Raw genomic sequence first — 13134 nt, forward strand, 5'->3', positions numbered from 1 at the left:
AGGAGATCGCAGTGTTGAGTCCAGCATTTGAACGCCTCTTGAAAGTGTTGAAAAATACGGAACACAGACTGGTTAGATATCTCGCTCATCTGGCCTGTGAGGGTTTCTACCCGCGCAAAGCTTCTCTGGTCATCGAATGAATCAAACCGCAAGTCCGGCCTCTCCGCCCGACGTTTGGCCACGATGTCCTGGGAGACGACGGCGGTGACATCGTGACCCCTCGCCGCCAAAGCCTGGCCGACTGACGCTAGAGGGAACCAGTGGCTGCCCGCTATGGCCGGCGGGACAATGAGAACCCTCTCCGCACCGATAACGTGAACTCCCAGGCATATCACCACACATAACAGTACGTACCGTGATACAGTCTCCATTGCGTTGGGCTAGCCAAAGCACAAACCGGAAGTAGTTCGCGATATGTGACCGTGAAGCTCCGAACGTGTTTCGAATATTGTTGGCAGGTCTTTAAAGATGGAAACAAGTTGACAAAGGCGTCTGTGTTCCTCTGACAATAACACTAAAATTTGTAACGCTCTGTAGACTTGTTTTTACCTGGAATATTCAGGAGTGAGTCGTCCTCTCGTTGAAACATGTGCGTGGTGAGTGCTTTCGCAAAATGGCCGATCGGACGATGACCTGTGCGTTAGCACAGGAGGTCGTTGCTATAGTGATGACATGAGGTCATCAGCCTCGAGTGATATCCAAGCAGATGTGAGGATCCGGCTCTTTCTTGGTGTTTTTATACCTGTTTTGTAACATTTCCTTTTTTTTAAATTTTTTTTACCGGTAGGAAAAGTAATATCAGACAGGATCGAAGCTACATGAAATGCTTCTATAAACTTCTTAAACGCACATGTACTTCTTTATTACATATATTGTATATAAAAGTCCAAGTTTCCATCTTAACACATTATAGATTGTAAAGATACATGCCTGTGGCACTCAGTGTAAAATTCCGATTGTTTACCACTAGGGGGACCATTGCATTTTTGCATAATTTATGCAAATTAGGCCCTTAATTTCATAGTTGGCATATGTTAATTTCCGTTGCCCTGAATTCTAGATATCACTCGTTCTCATTGAAATGTAACGAATGACATTTTTGGGTCTAAATTCTAAAAATAAATCGTCTTTATTTTCAATGAAATCTACCTGGTTGTTTAGGAAAATTCCTCTTTCAACCATACCCGGAAAATGGCAACTTATCATTTTTGGTCCCATTGGTTAGGAAAAGGGCCTGGTTAGCTGGTTTCATCACCTGCCGAACAATCATTTCTGTGAACTGAATTGTTACATTTTTGGCTACTATTTGAGTTTTTCGTTTCTTCTCAGGCGACAGCCATTTCCTAGGGGTTGAAATCCCAACCGTGGCTGTGATAATCTTCTAAGCCATCAACCAATACGAATGTTGTTGTGCATATTTTGTAAAACATTTCAGGGGTTGTGGAAAAGTCAAGGAACCAGTGAAATTGTCTAAAATTTGCTGCATATAAAGTCGCAAAGGCAGTCGACAGCATTTTTTACATTTAAGTGAGAACGAGTCATATGTCACCTGTATCAAAGTCTAATTTGTAATACCCCCTCACATTAGGCGAAAATGGATCGGACGACGAGTCTGCGAGCTCTAAATTACGAGGAGGCATGACCCTGACGGAAAGGGGGAAACTCTGCCATTTCTTCGTAGGCATCAGGGCCTAATGCCTCCTCGTAATTTAGTTTAGAGCCTGCAGACTCGTCGTCTGATCGATTTTCGCCTAATGTTAGGGGGTGTAAGAAAACAGTACCTAAATAATTTCATCAAAACTAGACAGGAAACTTAGCCACGTGTACCTTGTGTAGAACACAGATGCTATACAGTATTGATTAGGATGTTGAGCTTTTTTCTATTTTTATATTTTGTGCTCTGTGTAATAATGATACAAATAGTTATCGTCATCTATTTTATATTGTACCATGTACAGTTCGGCTAATAATTTTGTTTTTATATATGTATACTTGTTTTGACTTGTTGTGACCGGTACTTAGCTCGATTGGGCAAAACTGTACAATAAAGGTCTTCATTCATCCATTATAAATGGTGATGCTTCACTTTAGGCGTAGACACTTTCTATCCCACAACTAAATCATCATTGGACACGAACCAAATCATACTCCTATTTCTCCAGGTATCCTATTACACCACTTCTTCCTTAAATCTTGACACCCTGTAATCAATAAACACGTAAGTGCGGATGCACACCAAAACAAGCAAACCAACACACCAACTGACTACAGTACTATTCGTTTGTTTTACTTGTGTAGCTATAGCTACACTCCAAGCAGAGGTTAGGCTCCGGCTGTTTTTTTAACGTTTTGTTGACGTTTTTAGTCGTTTTTTTTCTATTTTGTTTGCATTGTATCTGGTATTGTCAAAAACTAAGTTTGGCTGGCCTACTTCAAGAAAAATGACAAAATAAAAAGCCCGAAGAAAACGACTAGAAAAACGTTAAAAAAATACTGGCTGACTACACTCCTTGGCCAGTTTGGTACTATCCTATACCATTGTAGGTCTACTTGGGGATTAGGTTTGTGCCCTTAGCATAAAGGTTGTAATATTACACGTGAACGTATATATCCAAGGGGGCGTGACATTCTTGGTACATCTAATCTGAAAAGTTACGTTCTTTATAACAAGCATTTTGCAAAAATGCCCCTTTAAAAGCTGCACTCCTGGACATTTAACCACATGCATGGCACAACATAGATTCTACCATAATATATACAATAGTAGCATTATCATGTCATTATCAAGATATGAATTAGTTACTAGCATTAGGCATAATCATAGTACAATGTCACAAAAAGAAGAAAAAAATGTGCGTTGGCAATATTAATGTGTCAGTGAACTGGACAGGTTTTAACTGCCGCCTCATAATGCTTATGTCACATTTTAAAGCGGGGGCCCGACTGGACTGTTTGTAAATAGAAAGATAAAAATGTATGCATAAAAGTACATACAAAACAGATGAGAATGTAAAACACGCTTTACAAGCCAAACTGAACCGCGAATCGCAATGGACTAGGAAAATGCAGAAATGGGGTATTGGAAAGTGTCACACCATCCACCAGCAAGCCATCCATGCGGCAAAGGACTCAGAATGGACATCAATACCTAAACATGTCAAACAACAAGTCACAGATATGCGTCATGACGTCTGGAGTAAACATCAGGAAAACCTTCTACAGCAAGGGCAGATGCTACAACTGCTGGAGGAAGAAAAATGCGACCTGACATGGCGGTCCGCTATGTACAACCTGCCGAGGGGTATCCTCAGTTTCGCTGTGCGTGCCTCCATCGACGCCCTCCCCACACTCTGTAACCTGACCACTTGGGGAAAACGTAACACTGACAGGTGTAGACACAACGGGGAAACACTCCACCACGTTCTGAACCACTGCGGTGTCGCTCTCCAACAAGGACGATACACATTCAGACACAACTCAGTATTGAAGCACATAACACATAACAGACACCATCGTAGAGTCCATTGACCCCTCTCTGATCAACGCCACCATCTATGCGAACATAAAATGCTACACGACTAACGGAGGTACCATCCCGGTCCATACACTACCCACTACCCAAAAACCAGACTTGGTCATCTACTTACCAGAACAGAAGACCATCCACGTACATGAACTGGCTATACCCTTCGAAAAGAACATTAAAGTCAGCCATGACCGGAAGGTCAATAAGTACTGCGCCCTAGTGACAGACTTGAGAACTACAGGCATTTCAGCCACTCTCACCTGTTTTGAGATCGGGTCCAGGGAACTCATCACACCAGACAACAAAATACTCTTTTCAAGGACATTAGCCGTATAGCAATACTGCCATCCTACGCTGTATGGAATGCGCGCCATGAGCCACACTGGCAGGCGGACACACTGCTGTAGAAACCAGCTATCTCTTTCTATGAAATTTGGGTTATGACATACTTTCTCCCTTCCAAGCTATGCAAAATATATCAATAGTGATATATTTTGATAACTGAAAAACAAAATATTGATTTCAAATGTAATTCAGACGCCTTACAATATGATTTTAAGGTAATGATGAGACAAACCTCTGTGCAATATCATTTGATAATATGTCTTGTGTTGATCTGTCAATACACCCCTGCATGCTTGGTCAGTATTGACCAGCGTGACCTGGGAAAAATGTACCTTTCTTTCATCTACGAATAAAGAATGATTATACATACATGCTCCTTACGTATAGTGTTGTTAGGCGTCTTTTATGCCATACATTTCGTTCTCAAAAGGTGCCCAGCCAGGCCCCACTTTGGAGTATGACGTAGGCCTGAATCTGACGGCTAAATACCGGCATGACGACAGTCTTGGGTAGGGGGGTTATTAGCCGGAGGGGGGGGGGGTTAACGTTTAGGTCCAACACGTTTACACTGTGTGGATGGAAAATTCCGCTGCATAAAATGCGCATGCGCTAGTAACTGTATTGGCATAGATAATGATCCCATGGCAAACCTGTTCGACAAGAGGTCACTAATCTGAGTGTCATTAGCTTGACCAGATACAGTAAATTTCAAAATGTTTGCACCACAAAATACGTTTTCACAAAATATATTTCTACTAAACTTTGGAATCGTTCCAACTGCGAACTTACACTCCACACGAAAGCTCGTTTCCTCTCTTTACTGTGAATTTCTTAAGTCTCCGCAAAAATGAGTTGGTGATTACGGTGATAATTGCGCAACAGATAGACCTAAAGTCTGGGACACGCCTGTCTGACAATTTGCCTTCCAGTCAAATTAATTCTTTCGCAGTCGGAGCTCTACGGTATACGGGACACCTCAAAGGTATCGTCAGACAGTCTTTTAATGTTATTTTACCATAGTATTGTATAATTCACGTTTACTTTACGTCAAATTTTACAAAGCGCTTTTTGCTCTAGATATGTTTGACGGTCCGACTAGATAATATCATAACTCACCATACTACATTACCCTTTGTGACAGATACCCCCCCCCCCCTTTCCACTTGGACGGCGCTCTCGCCGCGCTCTCTCTGTGACCTAAAATTAGACAAATCGCTCAACGATTACTGTAGAAAAGAAACGAATCTTTTTACACTTTGTGTGTTTCGTTGTCTTCTCGGTCAAACTTTTACGTTTTGTATGATATGCCCAGTGTGAAAGCAAAAGTCACACATGTCCTTGTGAAGTCGCAGTGAGAACGCAGCGCGATCGCTTTCTAGTTGAAAGGGGGCCTGAGTGAGACACATTTCCGTCAACTTATTGAGATGTGCAGTTTTGTATATATCTTTAGTTACTAGTAGTTTGTACACTCAATTAAAACAATGCCTTAGGATTCAAGGATTCTGTCTCAGACATTTAAAGGTAGATGTCGAAAGTCATATGATAAGCCTTCAAACTCGAGCAGATTTGTACTGAACAGTATAAAGGTGGGGTCACACCTGCGTATATATTTAGGTCCGTATGAGGCGCGCATGGGAGTATTTACCTCCACCAGGCTCCACAGGTCGTTGGAAAAATAATAGAAATTGGACAAACGTAAACAGGTAACATGTCAGACGAGTTAGCTGGGTCGCTAACCATACTTCTCGGTTAGCTAACTCATCTGGCATGTTATGTATCTATATTTGTCCAATTTGTACTATTTTCCCCGCGACCTGTGGAGCCTGCTAGAGACTAAGAGCTTCAAACGCACCTCAAACGGACTTGAATACATACGCATGTGTGACCCCACGTTAAGCTTTTATTCCCGGACAGATCTAAATTTTATTTGAATCGCTCGCACAGGGAATGCTGTTTTTCTACACACACACAAACACACATACACACAAATGCTACCCAAATTATGAACTTCTTCATATTAATGACATTCTATTTACGATATATGTAGTGTAGTTTACACTGTGCGAAAGGGTGTGATTTCCGGACAAAGTCGGAGTTGACATATTTTTGGACATGCTAAATATTCGGACTGTGTCCGGGCACGATGTTCAATATTTCCCATATCTGGAAATATCATGAGTCAGGAATTGTCTTGTTATGTATCCGGACAAATAAGACTTTCCTGCTTTTCAAGATACGCGCCATTGACGTTTCTTGCCTCCGAATACGTGAAATGTTCTACATTCTTTACATATCCAAGGTCCATATATTTCGATAAGGAATACCCGGACAAATTAGGAGTTTGCACGAAGCATGATGTGCATTATTTCTGGGCCATTGTCAGATGACATTTTCAATTCATTATGTCTCAGAATATCATGAGCCATGAAATGTTTCAGCACATGCCCGGACGGATAGAATTTCCCGTTCTTCCGAATACGTGTCAGGGACGTTTCATGTTTTCGAATTCATACTATTTTCTTTTCTTTCCATTTACCAGACATATCCGCGATATTCCATGGATTAGTTTTAGGACAGATTCGAAGTTAGCATATTCTGACCGTTGCCGATAAAGGCATTCTATACGTGAATTGTGAATCGGTGATTGTTTTATTGCGCATCTGAACAAATAAGACTGCATTTTTTTTGCCGAAATTTTCGCTCCTTCCGAATTCATATTCCGTTCCATTTACGACAGATGTCCAAAACAGAAACATTCCAGAGATCAGTTTTCGGACCACTTAATGGTTAACAAATTACTTTTCTTGTCATACATGAATCTGAGATTGTTTTGTTGGGTATCCTTAAAAAGGTTTCCTATCTTGTCAAATACACGTCATTAACGTTTTTGCTTCTGTATATGTGTTTTTATTCTACAACGAGTATGCCCGATGTCAATGTATGTTTACTCTTTAATTTTCTGGTAATTGAAGCTTAGGCTTCCATATACATGTGCAAATATACTGACATCGACATTTACAATCAAATGACACAGAAAGCAATCTTTGCGATGGTAACAATTATGAGTCAAGTATTATTGTTTCTTTGCATATCCGGACAATATCTTGAACAAAGTTCAGTCAAAATACTCCACCCCAGCGGTGCAGTTTGGGATAGGTCCATATCCGGACAATATCATGAATAAAGTTCAGTCAAAACACTCCACCCCTGCGGTGCAGTTTGGGATAGGTCCATATCCGGACAATATCTTGAAAAAGTTCAGTCAAAACACTCCACCCCAGCGGTGCAGTTTGGGATAGGTCCATATCCGGACAATATCTTGAAAAAGTTCAGTCAAAACACTCCACACCAGCGGTGCAGTTTGGGATAGGTCCATATCCGGACAATATCATGACAAAAAGTCACTCATGATATTGAATACCAGCGTTGCTGTGTGGGAATGGCCCATATCCGGACAATATCACGAGGCAACTTCAGTCAAAACACTCCACACCAGCGGTGCAGTTTGGGATAGGTCCATATCCGGACAATATCATGACAAAAAGTCACTCATGATATTGAATACCAGCGTTGCTGTGTGGGAATGGCCCATATCCGGACAATATCACGAGGCAACTTTACTCGTAAAGCGGTTATGCAAGCTGTGCAAAGTGCCGAGCAGACCAGTACGTTGGCATGTCAACGGTGCGCCTACTGGGGCAGTCGTTGCAGATAACAGCCTACACCACGCCACAGCGTTTGCTGCTGTGTACAACTTTGAAACTGGTAAGTACATGATGCATTTATTCACAAAAATAATGCACAATGCCATATGTTTCCGTGAAACAGGCATGATGGATGACACTAACTTGCTTGGAACCATCTGGAGGAGTCCTTAGGTAACAAGACTATATTAGGAAGTCACATGACTTGACTAGACCAATAGTAGACCAGCTGGTGACAACAGTTAGGTTTGAAACTAGATTTGAATCTCAGTTGCCGCTGCCGCTAGCCGCTACCGGACCAAGAAGTGAGTAGTGTAGCTCTCTAGTACATAGATTGTATATACATAGCAGTTACCGTTCTTAGTTCCGTATATGTCTGTCAGCAATGTCTGTTATCCCTTCCTAGTGTTTTGTGTATTTAATAATTAGTAGTGTGATCTCTTTGTAAAGATTGTTGTATGATAGATCAATTCTCTTTCAGCTGGAACCCCCGCGTGTCATCCCCGGCTTGTTTACAAATTGCCCGTTCCATAGTTAGTTAAATTCTCATATTATTTTGTGCCGCAGTGTATGTGCCGTAACGGCTGCTTCTAAACTTTCCTGTTCTGTTGTTCTAGCTGGCTTAATCTTTCATAGAACCAAGGAGAAACTGTAATCTCCTCACTAGGACCAATGTGATTGTGTGCATATAAAATTCCATTCGTTCTCTGGGGATCCTTATCTGTGCCATCTGTGTGGCCCGCACCCTTTGATGATAGCCGACTCCAGATTCCTGCCTTTGTCCCCGTCTTGTCCTGCTGTGATTTTTATGGCCGTGTTGTTTGAATAATTTTACATGTACCGTTCATGGGTTCCGGGCAGTTACTAGCCGTTTTTTTCCATTCCAGCCGCTGAGCCTCTGTTTCCCAATTGCCTGTCCTGCCATGCCGACGACCGAGGCCTACCTCCTGGTAACACTTACGACAGTCTGTGACCGGTGCCGTTTAATCCTGCCAGAACTGTTTCTACTCTGAAGACGGACAGTGCCTGGACTATGCAATGGAACGGACTTTCCTCGAGACGTGCCGTCGATATTGCAGGGTCTTGCCAGAGCATCTTCCGTCGCCAATGATCGTCCACTACCACAAAGACGCAGAAGAGGGCGCCCCGGACGATGATTCCACAGTCAACACGATACGGACTTATAGAGGACTTGAAAATGGACTGTCGTACTGATTTCGTAATGACATTTTTGTCCTACGAATATTGATTGTATGGTTTATAACGTTAGACTTGTGTCGGATACTGTACATTTGATATTGTACATTTAAACTGATCAGTTTTGTTATGATGTTATTGACTTGGGCTTGATATTATTGGATCTGACAGTGAACTGTTTCATTTTGGCTTCATTCGAGCTTCACTTTTTGTGAAGACCAATGAGGTTGTAGTGAGCTAAAACTTCCTTGGTAAGACAGAGACAAATGCATATTGATTTGCCCCTTGACGTTAACATGATCTGTTCCTCCACATAATGTATTTGTTGTGATACTTGTGTCATCTGATTTATACAGGAAAGTCTTTGAAAAGCTTTCACAAAATGTAGCCTTACCGAGTTAGCATTTTCGGGGTTAAAACGGACAGGAAACGTTAAATATTAGGTATTTAGCATGATCGTAAAGTTACTGGATATTCTGAAATAATGTGTTGTATTGTTCCTATGATGTTTCAGTATATCTTAAGTTTATGCAACCTTTCCGGGGCGTAATAGCCCCGAACGCGCTCAGAAAATATGAAATGTTCGGAACGTGTTTTGTCTCCAAAGAGTCCTAGAACGTTCCATTACTTGAAATCCGGATATGCGACATGATTATATGGTCCCATTCTTGACTCCTGAAATTATCCGGATTAATACGAAATATTCGGAACGTGGTTTGTCTCCAAAGAGTCCGAAAACGTTCCATTACTGGAAATCCGGATATGAGGCAGGAATTAAATGGTCCCGTTCCGGACTCCTGAAATTTTCCGAAAACGCAGGGGAGTCATGTCAGATTTCGTCCGGATATTGTCCGGATATATCCAGAAACGGTCCCGATCCGGATGTATACAAACATAGAAACGTCCGGAAATGACACCCTTTCGCACAGTGTTAGTGCCCTTTATATCATACATTTCGTTCCCAAAAGTCGCTTGGTCCGGCCCCGCTTTGGAATATGACGTAGGCCAGACTGTCGCTGCTAAGTGCCGGTATGACAGTCTAAGGGAGGGGGTCATTTACCCTACCGGGGAGGGGGGAGGCACGCGCGGATCCAGGGGGAGGCGCGCCAGGCGCGCGCCTCCCCCTTCAGCTGGCAAAAAAAAAATGAGCAAGATAAACCCAGGCTACTAGGGGTCTTCGGAAGTTATGCCAAGAATATTGACAACGTTATAAAACTAACTCGCTTATTTGAAAGGAGATTTTCTGGTAATTATTTAGAGAAACTTGCAGTTTGCAATTGATATTGGGTCTTTCGAGTCACGTAAACTTACGGTAAAGGCCCGGGGCGCGACCGCATCAATTTCTCCCCATGAAACTGGTGGGTCGCTGTATTAAAGCCAAAATCGGCGCTCGAAAATATAGAAAGAGCGTGAAAATTTTGTAAGATCTCCAGAAAATCAGCGGAATTTAATTATTTTTGATAAACTGGTGATTTCTATCGTCCGTCATCAGAGAGACGCAACCGATCGACCCCGCCTTAGGAAAATCGGCGTCGTGCGCCGACACCCCTCTCCCCACTCCAGTTCTGATCAGTCGCCGCAATGACCGTGCTGACGGTTTTGTTGTCATCTTCCCCCGATTAATCGTCATCAATTGCCACCGCAGAAGCAAAAAGAGTCCGAGATATATGCAATTTCAAATGCGTAACACACTTTCAAAATCGTCTCCGGCAAGCCGCTCAGATCCCACGAGACTTCTATGCGATTTTATAGGAGCGCGAGCCGCTTCGTGGTGAAGGGCAAATCGTCAGCCAGGTACAAATAATAATAACAAGGAGGAACTAGCCTTCGTTTATAGGTTTGTTGGGTTTGTCCTCAGTGGTAGTTGCTAAAAATAGTAAAAAAACTAGACAGCCACAGACATGACAAAAAGTTAGTGTTAGTTTGCTTCTCAAATTTGCTCAGAGATGGCTCTAAAATGCACCAGAGAGCCTCTATTTATTAAAAATTTTCTGGGGGAGGCCCCCCATACCCCCCCAACGAGAGGGGGAAACCCCCTCTCGTGCTCTCCCCCCGCGCAGCTTGCGCTGCGCGGCCGCGGCCTTCGGCCGCGTCATGGTGCGCGCCCCCCCCTTAGCAAATTTCTGGATCCGCCAGTGGGAGGGGGTTGTAAACACAGCCTAATTTTCAACTTGTAGGCCAGACATGTTTACACTCGGCGGATGGAAAATTCCACTGCATGAAATGCGCATGCACTTTTCACTGCATGGACAGATGGCACAGATAATCATCGTCTGGGGAACCTGTTGGACGATGTCTCTGACCTGGGGTTAGCCCTATTCAGACCGGTCTTTTGTGTCAATCCTGGACAGGGTGTTGGAGTGGGGGGTGGGAGTTAGATTTTTTGAGGCCATCCACTCCTTCTAACTCCATAAACAAAAACCACGGTGGTCAAATTCGGGCTCAAAACCTCACATGTCTTGCCAAATTGGAACCTTGTTCCAAGATGTTCGATCTGCCGTAATTCGAACCCAACCTGTGTTCTATTCTTTGCTGTCATTGCAGGTAAAATAGTACTTTCTGGCCTTTTCCCCCAAGTGCCTTGAATCAGACAAAAAAAATAGTTTTTCACCAATATAAAAAAAATTTCTGGACAGTACATCTACACTCGTCTGTCACTATTTTGGGGTCCTGTAATATGTAACGAAGCTACTGGCGTTTGTGTTGGTGACCTTGAATATTGAAGGTGTTGTTTACACCGGTATCAATTACACCCTCCCGCTTTCCGTGCGGCATGACATGCATGCAACCATCATTTAAGATCGCGACCAAGAAGAGTCCAACTAAACTCATTGACGGCTCAAAATTACCACAACGGTTTTCCCGAAATTTCTGTTTAGGGGATTTAAAAAAAAAATGCCTTTGGTTTTGAATTATCGGTAATTAAGTGCGAAAAACGCCATTTTACGCATATTTTTGACTGTAAATTTGCTTGAAATAACAAAAATTCGAAATCCCAAAATCAAAAAAAAAAAAGTTTTTATTTTCCTCATAGATGGGGAAAAATATAAAATTGAAAATTTTTCATGACACATCCGGCCCATCATATCAAGAGTTTGGTCAAATTTAAGGCCTTCCTGAAGACAGAAAATAATCGTCTTTGGAAGCAAAATGTCATGTTGGAGGTGAAGATACCTCTTGGCCAGACCGCTGTGACACCGGACCTTGACCTGGATTTTCTGTACTGGTACCCACCCCTATTAGTTACTACTTGTGTTGCCAAGAGCAACATCGATGACGTCAAAATGACGTAATAAAACGGCCTCCAGCAAAACTATGATACCAATAAAACAAATAATCGCAAAAGACAAAGGTAATAGGCTAAAACGTTCTTTAAATGATTTGGTGAAAAAAATACCAGGTAGTTACAAATAATGAGAGACAACAAGCTAGTTTTCCTTGATCTGGTCATATGGTCCACTATCTTAGATTTTTGGTCAATGATTTTGACCGATTCCGTACTCAAATTAGCATAATTTATACATATTTGATTTTGAAAGATATTCAACTTAACATAAGATTTTATTCATGTAAAAAAATAGTAAGAATTTGGCAAATAAACATGATAAATAATTTGGTAGAACCGAAATAAGTGATTTTCATGTCAAATTCCTGTGTCAACAAACGGTTGCCATGGCAACAAGCAAAAAAAATCGGCGCCCTCGGAAGCAAATATCAGTTTTACAGATCGACTTGCAAATACTGTACATAATGCCAATTTTGTCTAATAATTCTTCACAATTTTTACAGTTGCAAGGATCTAGGAAGACATTACTATCATGCAAAATTTACAGCGCTTCAGCTATGTTCGAAATCTCTCCTTCGTTGTGACAAGGTCGGCCAACATCAACCGTTTGTATCTGTGCGCCATAAAGGACTCCAGGAGGGCAACTACCACCCAGCAGTGGGTAAGAAGATTGAATTTTCGAAAGAACGTTTTTGTTAAAAAAAGAGGATAACTCAAGAATGGTTTGTCCTCAAATTTTGTATGCAGTACGTAACTGCATACAAAATTTGAGGACAGCTTTAGTTATGGTTGACCTAAGTATTACCTCCATGAAATGTCATGGAGGTTATATTTTCACTAGATTTCGTGTGTCTGTCTGGCAACAAGATAACTCAAGAACGGCTGGATGGATTGGTTTCATAATAAGTGTGTTGGTGGCTCGTGAGGAAAGCTAGAAATGATTAGATTTTTGGGCTTCCTTTGGTACTGCAGCGCAACTCCCGGTTTTGCTATCTCGTGTTCTGAACAAGCTGTGGTCACGAATTTTGAGTATTAGATTGTGCATGTGCTCAGGAAAAGTGACACAGGGTTGGGCC

General features: G+C 42.1%; 1 protein-coding gene across 1 annotated transcript in view; it reads right to left on the bottom strand.

Annotated features, from left to right (window-relative positions):
- The window catches only part of LOC118418964 (UDP-glucuronosyltransferase 2A1-like), a 90362-nt gene extending 89281 nt beyond the window's left edge, over positions 1–1081 (bottom strand). Inside the window, exon 1 of the mRNA XM_035825118.1 lies at positions 1–1081. Coding sequence (XP_035681011.1) covers positions 1–371 — 371 coding nt within the window. The 5' untranslated portion in view covers positions 372–1081.
- Positions 1082–13134: the final 12053 nt, after the last annotated feature.

Source organism: Branchiostoma floridae, chromosome 7 (assembly GCF_000003815.2).
Source record: "Branchiostoma floridae strain S238N-H82 chromosome 7, Bfl_VNyyK, whole genome shotgun sequence".
NCBI lineage: Eukaryota > Metazoa > Chordata > Leptocardii > Amphioxiformes > Branchiostomatidae > Branchiostoma > Branchiostoma floridae.